Source organism: Melanaphis sacchari, unplaced genomic scaffold (assembly GCF_002803265.2).
Source record: "Melanaphis sacchari strain LSU unplaced genomic scaffold, SCAv2.0 Contig41_pilon_pilon, whole genome shotgun sequence".
NCBI classification, from domain to species: domain Eukaryota; kingdom Metazoa; phylum Arthropoda; class Insecta; order Hemiptera; family Aphididae; genus Melanaphis; species Melanaphis sacchari.
In genome coordinates, this window is record NW_020271269.1 from 1,404,246 (window position 1) to 1,418,317 (window position 14,072).

The following is a 14,072-nucleotide window of genomic DNA, read 5'->3' on the forward strand; positions in this document are numbered from 1 at the left end:
ACTTCCATAGTTCTTAGATATTTCAAACTAATTATCATGGACCTATTACCTTTAGCGTAGGTACACAGTTAAATAAGTCAAAAACTTTTCATTCAAGTTTTGATTTAGGTATGTCAAAGTTTTCAATAAAATGATTCGCAAAATAATTTATTTATTGTAGAAAAGAGACGTTGTTTTATGAAAAAAAGTTTGAATTTCCACAAGGAAATTATTAAGCATGATAAGAAAAATCTCAAGAATTTTAAAATATATGATTTTTTAGTGAGTAGGTATATTAAGCATTTTAAAAATCGGATTTTGAATAACTGCATTATTTGAAAAAAAAACATTCTTGGTTAATAATTAGTCTATAAACACGCATAGAACAACGATAATCGACAGCTGGATTTATTGGATAGAGTGGATAAGATTTTGTGGTCGGTGGTGTGCGGGAGGTAGGATCCGAAACACGAATATTATTACGTACGCAGATTCACAACAATAACATATATTTAATAATATTTTAAAATATATTTGGTGCTGCGCTATAGCTTATATTAAGTTAAGTATATTATGTAACGTCATTACTCATATATACCTCCGTTTGCCTGTCCGGCGTATACGAAGATATACGAAAAAGGTTAAACATGTGATCCATATGAAATATTTGCCGGCTGGTTGATCGACGATATTAATTTGTATAATGATATGCGTACGCGTGTATTTCAAATACTAAAATAATACGAGTACATGAAGTATAATGTTATATTATATATACCTTAACTGCGATTAAAGATAATCTTATTATGGCGTTAATTCATACAATATATATATATATATATATATAAAAACATTGGTTATTATATAGGTACGTGTACGCATGTATGTATAATAACGATGGACGATGATTGAACCTTTACGAAGTCTATATCATCTACGCGTTTGTCGAACTTTTTTCGAATACATTCGGAATATTGAATTTATTATTATTATCGGTTATATCTCGGCGGTCGTGTGCCATTGCGGTGTTTTTTTTTTATCTATTCGTATTTCTCGTCCGAATCCGCAACGAAACATCCCGTACACCTATCATCGTTCGTTTAATATGCACGCAGTACGCGACGCTGCGCGTAATCCGTGACTAATTCATAAAATATCGTAATCGACCGTGAAATAATGTAAAACATTTAGGTATGCATGATCAAGGCGACTCCTTTCCATGTTTGGAACTTTCTTCGTCGTGGTCCGTACTAGTGGGTAAATCATATTCGTTATTTCGTTAAATAATAAAATACCAAACCTATATTGTGATTGGTTATACTTATCGGCTATCTGTTTAAAATATTATGTCACCTGAATGAATAATATTATGATGTTTTTAATATTAATTGCATTCAGTCATTTGCGATAAATGATTAATTCTAAAATGTATAAAATATAATATCGTAAGCATCCCAGAATCCAGGACTATATATTATAACCCTGCAATGTTTATTATTAATTTTTTAATAAAAATATCGAACTATAAAAAATAAATGTTTTATAATTTTGTATTTTTTTATCCGAAGCGGATATTATATTAGTAATACTTTAGAGTTTATTACGTCATAGTAAATTATCTGTTGTGATAAACCATATAGACATACTAAAAATAATAAATCATCAAGCACATACCAATTATGACAATTATTAGTTTGTACCGTGGCTGTAGAATAAAATTGTTGTGTATTGCGAGAATGAGAAAAAATATTAACCAACTTTGAAGTACCAGCCGACAAGAATTTATCGAGTCGACTAAAAATACATACATAATATAAATAACCTCAGTTAAAATTACATTCAAATTTGTTTAATTTATGTGTACAGTACACCTATAGCACCTATAATTCCTACACAATAGGTAAACGTTTATGTATAAGTGTACGACACATACACACGCACACACACACACACACACACACACACACACACACATATACACATAAGTATATTTATATGGATTTGTTCAAAGTTTTATTTTTATTTTTTTGCCATACGATGATGCAACAAATAATGTTTTATGTTTGAAGAGTACTTAAACGTCAAATATTCTAATCATTGATGGAATTTTCTACACTTGACCCTCTATTCGTTTCTGAAGATCCAAATCGTTACGTAAGCTAAATATTCAAATCCCGATTATATTTGTAAATATATACTAGAAATACACCTCCAATATATAAACGGCTCTAGACATTGAATGTGATGCAAAGGGAATAAAAACTGTTAAACACTAATGTAATTTAAGTTGGTACAATTTGTAATGATTCATTACTCATTCAAATATATTGCTGAATCATAATTACAAACTATTAATATTGTCATATCGAACATTTTATTTATTCGTTAAGGCCAAAAATGTTATCGACAAATAATTATCATGTCTATATGTATATTTATAAAAGTATATATTATTTATCATTTTGGAATTTAGCAGTTCGCATGATAAATTCTTGCAAGTTCGACCGTTAATTTATACATGTATCTTCTGGATAACATATAATAATAGTCTCTTATATATAATTATAGTATTTTATAGTTCAATTAAAAAAAAAAAAAAAAAACTTGAATTTTCTCCATATATTATTATAATGCATGCGAACTTTAAAATTCATAAAAAGAGTAAACATAAAATATTGTGACACAATAATAATATTAATTACTGGTTTATTATTGAGTAAACGTCCATTAAACGTAGTGTACCTATATATCTGTATTAATAATGATGTAATAAATATTAATACGCGATCAATAAATGCAGTAAAAGGTTGGCTATAAAACACTCGTAAATAGCGCACATAAGAACATATTATGGGTATACAATGTGACAAACGTTCAAACACCTGCAATATAGGTAGGAACTTCGCCAGCAGAGAGAACATTATTATAAAAGCCAATATTTCTATAGCCGTCAACGCTGAATCTGACCTTGTCTTTTTCGAATAAAATAAAAATATTAATTTATCATTTCAAATCGCGTGAAATTTACTCTTTAATTTTATTATATTTATACACGTTAAAACATGTAATATTCACATTAATAATTTATTTATATATATATATATATTTTTTTTTTACAGCATTCAAACGTCACGAATGTCTACACCATCACTGCTTGCCAACGCCTAGTTACGGATTTTCTAAGGTAAGAAAATTTACACAATTATATTAAGTATAGTTGTTAGAATACAGTGTCATTGAGTAGATCGTCGGAACCAATAGTCAGGACTCCGATTTATGCTTATGTAGAAACAAATACTCAGTATAAAGATTATATTAAAAAAAAAAAAACAAAAATCCACAAGCAATGAATAATCTGCTTACAGTGATATACGTAAATATAATTTAAATCACATTTTCTAGTTCACCATTTCCACTTTTTGAACGAATTTCTAATTATCGAATACTAAGAACCCTGTAGCATATTATATTTTTATTATTTAATTAATATATAGTGTCAATAACATGCTTATAATGTTTTTACTACGTTCAAATTACAAAAAACTCAATAAACGACATACTCATAAATCATAACTATTACGTGAGCACTTTGCAAAATCATCCTTACGAAAACCTATACTGGCTATACACTATAGTATATAGAGTACCTAAACGGCGCTATAGTATTGTAATGGTTTCACAAACATCCGTATTTATAAATACCTATACGTAATAACAATAATTTAATAACATGCTAGCTGTGTACAGCTGAAATGTGTAATCTGAACTTTAACGAAACGACGGTAAACTACATACGTTTACACCGGAACGATATCTACACACAGACACACTGCATAATAATGCAACGCGCGCGTAGCGATTATTTTTTATATTGGTATTATTCGTATTTCGTGCACGCAGCAATGTATGTGTACGATGGCGTTTTATTCGCAAAGACTCGCCGTGCGGCTTTTCAAATCAACATAATATTATATTTTATACCGCTTGGTATTTAAATACCGGTAGTTCGGAGCGCCGGTGACATATCGGTAAATCGGATCGTTGTACGGTGCGCGTATAATATTATAATAATATTGTGTACCCATTTCATATGTCCATATCTCTCTGTAGTGGGTGTGTGTCCCACAAACACACTATACGGCGGCAGTGGTCGTCGGACACTTTCTCATGACCTCGCGCGCGTTTGCACGTTCGTAACACACAAATGTGTGTTGGTGTGAGTGAGCGAGTGTGTGTGTTAGAGCGGCGCGAGCGCCCACACGCGCCCCGGTCGTGATCGAGTCCGAAAACGCGGGAGCCACCGTGAGGAGGATCGCGTGCTCCGGTCGTGAACGGGACCGACTGCAGCCGTCATCTTCGTCGTCGCGGAGGTATAACAACACTATAATAATAAAACGTAAATAAACAAACAATAATAGGTACAATTATTATAACCGATATTATGATATGCCTACATACGAGTATTGTGTGCAGCACATCGTCGTCATGTCCGACACCTTGTTATTATCCATCGTTTTTTGGACGTAGCCGTTGTCGTCGTCGTCGTTACTATCGTCTTCTTCGTGGTTTCATTTTTTTTTTTTTTCATTCCCACGATGATATATTACAAGTACCTATGTTAAAAAATATACCCACAGTATGTGTTTATATGTACGATTATCGTGTAAACATAATATTATATTTATTCTTATTCCTAGTGGTGAAAAAAAAAAAAACAAATATGAAAAGAATACAAAAGTAGCTTTATTTAAATAGGTATACCGTCACTGAACGACAAGGCGTACCTATATATACTGTCCTATAATAATAACTGGTAATGTTTTGATTTATTTAAACTGTATGTATTATATTCAGCAGCGTGTTCACGCTCCGAGTTAACTGTATTCAATTAATATCTTGGCCAGTTCACTTAGCATAATATAGAAAGAAAAAAAATGAGATTTTTTTAGGAATAACATACTCGTAATTATAACTGAAATAAAGAAAAATATTTATTTTTTTAATATTCAATCTATAAATTTTGTGACTTATTATTTTTTTAATAAAGGAAAATTTTTTTAGCCTGACATTACAATTAGTCAAATTATAAAAGTAGTTGATCTAAACTCAATATTTTTAAATTACAGTAATTTCAACTTTTATCTAAGATCATTTTATAGATTTCAATTTATTTTACCTATTACTATGGATATACTTTTATTTCAATATTTTTCTTTCGTCCGTTTAATTTTGAAAAAAATTTAAGACATAAAACTAAACTCATAGTTCTCCAAATTTTTTTGATATCCACCACTATTAAAATTACAAATTATAATTTTTATTGTTTTTATTATTCATAACAATCACAATAATTTATGGTTATACATATTTTTGTGGATTATTATAAATAAATATAAAGATATAATTTAATTTTTTGTTATTCGTTTGTCATTTTATGTTATTTATGAATTTTTTATCATGATTTAATTACATGGTACATAGTAAAGTAAATGTTAAACCACAAAAAATGATATTACAATTTATTGAAGGTTACTTGGCCAAAATATTAGTCTTTTTAGAATCTTCTTTAATTTATTATTGAATTTTTTAAATAGTAATGCACATAATACATATACTTATTATTTCATTATCTATTGAGACGCTGGCGGATTGTTTATTCAACCGGAGGTGGTACCTATATAAAAAATATACAGATCGCTTTGAGACTTACAGTTCTCGTAGCGCGTAGAGTACATAAATTTTCCGTATGGATTATTGTACTACATTAGTATTTTATTCTGATAGTGAATACGCGATAACGTGGAGGGTTTTCTCCGCGTATAAAGACATAATATCAACTTCCTAATTATATTTTACTCTACACGATTGCTGTTTATTGTAATTTTTAGGTTAAGGAAGGGCAGATCATAATATCATAATATTGGAAATATTGGTAAATAGTATCACTTCTAAATCCGTATTTTTTTCATTTCTTAAATTGTACATGTGAAATTTAATTAGGTAATTAATTAAACACATCCAATTATTAAAATATATTCATTTTGAGTCTACATTTAGTTTAGAGACATAACTTTATAATATTCTGAATATAATGTGATAAATATAGATTTTTTACTTACAATTTACTGTTATTATCTTGTAACCATGTATAATGTGGATTATAATTTATAACTGCCACTTACTTTAATAATATATATGGGCATATTCCGAAATCTACACAAAGTAAAACATGTATAGCATGATCAATTTTAAAAACAAGTAGCTACTTTTGTATAAAATATGTTATTATGAACAGCAGTTGTTTAAAAATTAAAATTATGTTCCCACGAATTCTGAAATCGATACGATCGCAAAAAAAAAATACTATGGAAAAAAAACGAAACCGAATAAGAAACCTTTTAATCATTACGGTTTGATACGTTTAAATGATGTTGAGTATCCTAACTTAAACATTTAATAGCGCAAATGAACGTCTTATCTAATAATATTTTTTAAACTCATATTATTATTTTAATTCTGTACAAGTTCCATGTATATTGTATATGCATATAGATAAACGTGTTAATGTCAAATCTGACCTAAATGTAGTCGTTTAAATAGACAAATACACATCGACAGATATTATTATTTTTCAATCATGCTAATGAACACGTTTTAAAATGCGATACGATTATAAACTGTCTTATATAAAATAAACTCTCGATATTTATATAGGCGCATGCATGCGATTCTTTAAACGTCAATTATTATTCTATGCATTTTTGAAACAATGCAGTATTGGGTCGGGTATTATAATATGTATGTGAAATACGGTTCGCAGGGGTCATGAACGAAAAGGGCAGCTAATTAAAGTCATTACGACTTGACGTACATGGCCAAATGAACATAAACAATACGACATTTGTCTTTAACTAACTAAAACGTAGACCTATCCTTGGTACTTGAAGCTATATTATTATCCAGAATCTTTAATCTGTTTACGTTTTTGTTTCACGATGAATTTTTTTTCATTATTCACATACTTTGAATACAAATTTTTACTCTGCTTGCACAGCATTATAAATAACTCGTAAACGCTATATTCTACCTTTATATTCTTATATATGTAGTTACCTATTATAGTAATAATGTAATATCTTGCAAATATTATTATGTAAAAGAATCGTAAATATTTCTGATCGTCTCACTGTTTTATGTGATTTAAGATGTGCAGGTACATTTTTATACTTAAATCTCAAGGCAAAAAATAATCGCAAAATGTGTAACTTGGTTCATGAGTTGTGGTTGCCAACCCACTGCATTAAAATTGAAAATTTAAAATAATACGATTGTCCTTATTATTAGAGAATATTATGATCATAATGCGCGCGTTTGAAATATAATACTCGTATCACAGTTTTATCGAATTCAAATTAAAATAACATTAATATTATTATTATTTATCATTAGAATTATAACTACACTCGCTTATACAAACAACATAAATAAATATATTATTTCTCATGTATTTATTATTCACACATTATTGGTATGGATGATAGTTTATCATTATCAAAACTTAAAATTTCAAAAAAAAAATGCAATATGAATTACACTGTTAGTATAATTATTAATCATAGTTTTAAAAATTAAAAAATCTATCATGTGTAAATTATTTCCAATTAAAAATAAAATTATTGAGTATGACGTTCGTTCTGAATATATAAAATATTTATGAGATGAAAATAATATATACGAATATGTATGATAATATTTTAAACTAATAAAAATAATAAAAAAATATCGAAAAATGAAAAAGGATTAAAAAGAGGTTAAAAAGACCTAGGTAATAAATCATAAATGCAAACAATTGCAAAATAAAAGTTATAGAATTGAATTCATATTAGTGCATAGTTCAAAAGAAACTATTTTTTACAATCAACTAATGACAATTAATTTTTCTGAAAGTTAACACTCATTGCAGTTATCGTAAATTTATATTGATTCTAAAATGAACGTCGGAAAAACATTTTTAATCACTGCGTATTTCTCGACGTATACCTAACTATTATATATTATATACTATATAGATCTCGATGAAAGAATCACCCTATATAAATACCTACATCGCGTACAACACGTATAACCTGAGATTTAACTACTACCAGACAAACGTGCACGAGGTTATTTATTTATTCATTTTTTTTCCTCTGCCCCAGTATTTTACACAAATGCGTAGTATTATTCGTCCGGGTAGAACCACTTTGCGCCACCACCGCCACTGCCGCTGACGATGATGACGTTTAAACATGCCGATATATCACGCGGCGGGTGACGAAGACGACGCGCAGATTGTGTTATAATATAATATTAACTGGGTGCAATATTTTTATTATTATATTATAATAACACAAAACGTTGCCGCGCGTATCCAACGACCTGCGGCAAACCGAGCGCCGTCACGCGTATTCCCGCGGACAGCTGGGACGAGACGTGTCGGCGCAATTTATCGTCTGCACCGCTGCTCGAACTGGGCTACGTCCAATGAATGAAATATGCGCCGCCGTTACCAATGTACTTATGTAACATGTAGCTATCGCGTGGTATTCATAATCGTAATGACGATAATAATAATAATAATAATAATAATATTATGTCGGATCTCAAACGTGAAAAATCACCAATACTTGGTAACATTATTTAGTTTCTCTTCACTTAATGGCGCGACAAGAGTTGAAATTTCAGAGGTGCTAGAACAAAGTAAAGCTCACTGCAGAGTCATTACGATAACGCACGTTGGTGAAATTCTCCTGTACCATAGTGTTTCTTTTCCAATCATTTATTCTTCGTATCAATGAAAACTACGTCTATATTGTAATATGTTGCTGGAATCCCAGAGATAGATAATGTATAAACTTAATTAAACACTAATATGATACGATGATTATTGTTGGAATAATAAAACATAAGAAAAAAATGTGGATCAATAATAAACTTAACAATTAAAGTTACATTATCGCATCTATTAAATTCGTAATATTAAAAAAAAAAAATTGTGCATTTGTTCGTTTATTAGTGCTCGATTATCTAGAAAACCATATAGTTCACATATCTTAGGTTCAGATGGTGCTTTAGGTACATTGATTTTTCATTTGGTTAGATGCCGTCAACAAAAAAGTTCTTTACAGGCAATACTATAAGTTTGTCCGATCAACTAGTATCATTCTATCTTGCCTCCAATACTTTCAGTTATCTCCAGGTTAGGTTAATATTCAGACATCACACAAAAAAACCTCTTTTTATTGACCTGGCAGTCTCTCGAAAGTCTGGTCTTAATATTTAATCAAACAAATAATGTATTATAATACATTACTCGTTACGTTTTACACTTGTCGATGATTTAAATCCATACTCGGTGAACGTTTTAATGGATTTTTTTTCACCATATACGACATTATTGTTTCACCAATGTTTGTGTGTATATATATATATATATATATATATATATATTTATAGTAGAATTAGGTACGATAAACGAAGAGCGCACCAAAATCAGTCCGAACACTCAGCGAGTACCGAAAACTTATATGACTGGCATGCCTATATACTTATTATCTATTATACGTCTTACTAATGGCGTGATGCGCATTACGATTTTTCGTCGCGTTAAAATGTTGTTTTTGTTCTTATCAAATTTGTTCACGATTTAAAACGAAACCATTAGGCAACAACTCGGACATATTGTAATAATAAATCGGGTCCATATAGTGATCTTCGCACGTGTGGCGTATACGTTATTATGATGCGGCTGTTATAATAATAACGTTTTTTATATATACGAGTCTTGACGTGAAAACTGGATATCGTTTTGTCTCGTCGCGTACGCTCGCGAAATATATCACGGTCATCGTCAAGTCGTCGTTGCATTAATTCGTTTGTTTACGCAAATCACTATGGCCGTAAAAATATAATAAAGATACAGCGGTACACACGTACGGGTACTTTGACCCCTACTCGCGCATCACAACACCGCGCGCGCGCTCGCGGACGTCGTTTCGGAAACTGGCGACGACGACGACGACGACCTCTTTACCGCCGTCGCCGCCGCCGCCGCCGCCGTTTCCTCGACCATTATTTAAGGCGCGTTTGCTCGGCCGACGAGAGGCCCATATTATTATCTGATTTCTCGCCCGAGCGAATTCTTAGCGCTAAAAATAAAATGTGGATTCAAAATCGCGATCGCAGAGCGTCGTCTCTACTGCAGAGAGCCTCACTCGTATATACCACCTGACTATTATACCCGTACCGCGTTAACGTGCAATAATAAACATTGTTTCGCCGCGTCCGGCCGACGGCGACGGTGCGCATCTTCTCTTGACGCGCCCGGCACCGATTACAGACCACGGCCGCGCGCGTTGACGGATGAATGGACAACGACGACGAGTCGTAGTCCAGCGGCGGCGACCCGCGGAATACCTATAATAGTAGGTAGATACCAGCTACCTCGTATAATATTATAATACCGCGCGTGTGAGCCCGAGATTGTGTGTGCAGGAACTCTCGGTTTGGCACTTGTACGCATTTTACGATTGTAAAATTCAATCAGTCCTCTCGTCCGACGCGATGTATTATATTATACGTAGGTACCTATAGGCGTATTGGTGGAAGCGGGTAACGGATTCTCTCGACGCGAGACGACCGGCCGCCATAAATCGGCAACAAAAACGACGACAACGACGCGACGCGTTATTAATGTAGGCATATAATATATAATACAATATTATGTATAGTGTGTGCGATCCATTTATACATCGCTTAAATTGCCGAGTCGTCGCCGACCGCTGATCTATGGCGTCTGTCTTAGGGCGTGACATCGCTTATACGTACCTACAATATCTATATAATAGTTAGTATAGTTATTATTATTTTCCAAATTATAGAGAGACTCTGTGTTCGACCTTTGGATTTCTATTTCATAGATGATTTATTTTTGTTTTTATTTTTTTCGTCGTCTAGAGAAAGAGTAAAAATAATATTCAAGTCCCTCTGAATATTACAATCATTCTCTAAACTCGTTTTATAAAATATAATGAAACTTGATAGTATAATGAGTAGGTACGAGTATAAACATTTAGAGGACAAGAAGTACTACAAATTATTGATTAATTTATCAATGATATGGTTTAACATAGTTTTTTCTTAACGTGTATATAGAGATCAGAGACTACGTAGAGTTATAAAGTATGTTTGAGTTTCTATAATGTCACAAACTCGCAACCCGTACCTATTATATTCACGTGTGATCGCACGATGGAAGTACCTAACTGCAGCGCGGTGTTGACGGGACATCATAACAATAAACCGCCGGATAATTACAGGTCGGACGATTGTTTAACGAAATAACAACGCAATATATTATTATAATATATTGACGCGAGTTTGCGTGGTGGTCCTTCGAAACTGATTTTTAACCGTTATAATGCATCGTGTCATTATATTTTAACAAACGTTTCGACGCGTAGGTAAGACGAATATTATTATTGGAAACGATAATTGTCGGTTCCGAAAATATCGGAGAGGCGCGTCGTATTTCCTCGACATCACAATATATTATGTGCGCATTTTCGATATACTCTAAGCTCATGGATTGAACGTGGGACTCGACTGATCGGTGCATCGTAAATTCGTAACAATAGGTTTATATTTTGTTAGTATATGGGTCGGAGTATCCATTTCCTTCATAATTTTCTTGATGCTCAGGACATGTTCACACTAATTATTATATTATAATACATACCTTATATTAAATTTGTTTCAGTATTTTAAATTTGTTTAGCAATAATTTGAACCCTAATGTGTTATATTATTATGTTAACGAATGTGAATGTTTTTTTTTTGGACCGATTGTAAATTATTATCACAAAATGTATGCAGTTGTCTCTTCAGTTATCCAGTCTACAGATACGGCTATTGTAATGTTGACGCATTTTATTATAATTTCGCATTTTCCTTGTTTATCATTTGATTTTGTTTGTTTTCAATATCAAAAATTCCGTGATGTATCTAATATCTAAAAGTATACAGTAATACAGTATACTATATACCACTCGTCAACGAAGACGTTAAAATCATTGCATATAATATTATAATACATACTGCAGCAGCAACTATAATAATATTATATACATTACTACGTCTCAAGGTTATTTTCAAAATTAATATTGTTCTTCGTCTGGATAGACATTATATATATATATATGCTCATGATGGTACATGTATAATCATTATTAGCGAAATCTATCAAGTCTGGCTGTTGTTTATAACATAATTATTATTATTATTGGATATTCCGAGTAGGATTTTTTTTCATTTATTTCAACTTCACATTATAATATAGATAGTTATTATTTTATGCACAATGAACGACCAAACGGCATAAGTATATTATTTAAAGGTTCATTTTTCCCACTTATCTCTTTATCAAAATGTTGAAAAAAAAAATTTGTTCAAATTGTTAGTTAGCCAACACCGACTCAGAATTTTGAATTTTAATAAATAAAGGTATAGATATTTTTTCAAGTAGTACTTGAAGATTTTCAACATTTTAGATGATTCTAGGATATAAAAATGTTAATAATCACTAAATTAAGATACAATGATATTTCTTAAGAAACTGTAGTTTAAATTTAAAAAAACGTAGAAATTCAATATAAAAAATATATATGCATAGCCATATAAATGCATATATTAACATAATAACTAGGGCTTGCATTTGAAAAAAAAAATTTGTTATACGTTATTTAAAATTAAAACGTTATACAAATTATGAGTTTATCGTTATTCAGATTTAAAATTTTTATTATATTTTATAATTTATTAACTAAATAATTGAAATTATTTATTTATTTATTTATTTTTTTTAATGATATATTATTTATAACGTTTTGCGTTATGTTTGGTTTGATGATATATCATACATTTTGTTAATCTTTATGTTTTTTTTTTTTTTTTTTATGTTACTTAATTATTTATGTTTATCGTTTTCCGTTATAATTACACTTACAAATTTCAATCATTTTTCGTCAAATATAACGTTATTACGTATAACGTTTACAAGCCCTGATAATAACACATTTGGATTTTATAAAAAATATATCTTCAATTAGACAGCGATGAATTAATTTTAAAAATCAAATCTTGAATATTCTAAGATTATTTAATAAACATGTGCGGATAGAATAGTGCAGCTATAATATGCATTATAAAAAGTGTTTTATCTATGTGTATTTATATATAAATGTGAAATGAATTTTTACTATCGGCTAATTTCAGAAACTACTGGAGCTATTTCTATTTAAGTTATATGATATATCAATAGATTTATCTACATTCGGAGGGTGTCTTAAGGTTCTTTTATAACTAATACGTGTAAGATGGTCCACTCATGAGTTATGATGGAGTCGAATGAAAATCGAATTTTTGTTTTGTTTATAGGTACCTATCTAATTTTGCAAAAAAACATTTGAAAAAATAATTTAGTATACACTAGCTTACCAGCCATGCTTTACTATATGGAATTTTTTTTTTTGTTATTGTTTGTTATTTAAATTCACAACAATGCAGTGTTATCATGTATGCATAGCTTATATAATCAAAAATCCTCGAGCGATACTTACAAAAATTTCAGAGATTGTTTTTAGTGGTATCGGGAAAACGTAGAGAACGATTTAATCCAAGTTCGAAAACATACCAATTACTGTTTTATATATATATCCACAGATGGTCCACAGTCGGATAATTGCTCATCTCAGTCCAATAAGTTCATAAAGCAATAGATACACACAAGTCGATTTTCCCGTATACTAAGGAACACTAAAATAACCGAGATGGGCCGGTGTTATAGCGCCATATTAAATGTTCAATTTTTTTTTTTCCGGGCAAAGTCGGCGGGTGGTTAAATAGCTGGTCTAATTATTATAAACGAGCGGCCGTTTGTTTGATTTACTTAATATAAATACACACACACACACACACACTCGCCCACCCGCTTACCGTCAAACAAAAAACCGGCACGTCCCATACCCACGCCACGGCGTGTCTCCGGGACGGCCGCC

General features: G+C 30.9%; 1 protein-coding gene across 1 annotated transcript in view; it reads left to right on the forward strand.

Annotated features, from left to right (window-relative positions):
- The window catches only part of LOC112597436 (neuronal PAS domain-containing protein 4A), a 131,486-nt gene that overhangs the window by 61,884 nt on the left and 55,530 nt on the right, over positions 1-14,072 (forward strand). Inside the window, exon 3 of the mRNA XM_025343481.1 lies at positions 3,099-3,163. Coding sequence (XP_025199266.1) covers positions 3,099-3,163 — 65 coding nt within the window. The remainder of the gene's footprint in view (positions 1-3,098; positions 3,164-14,072) is intronic.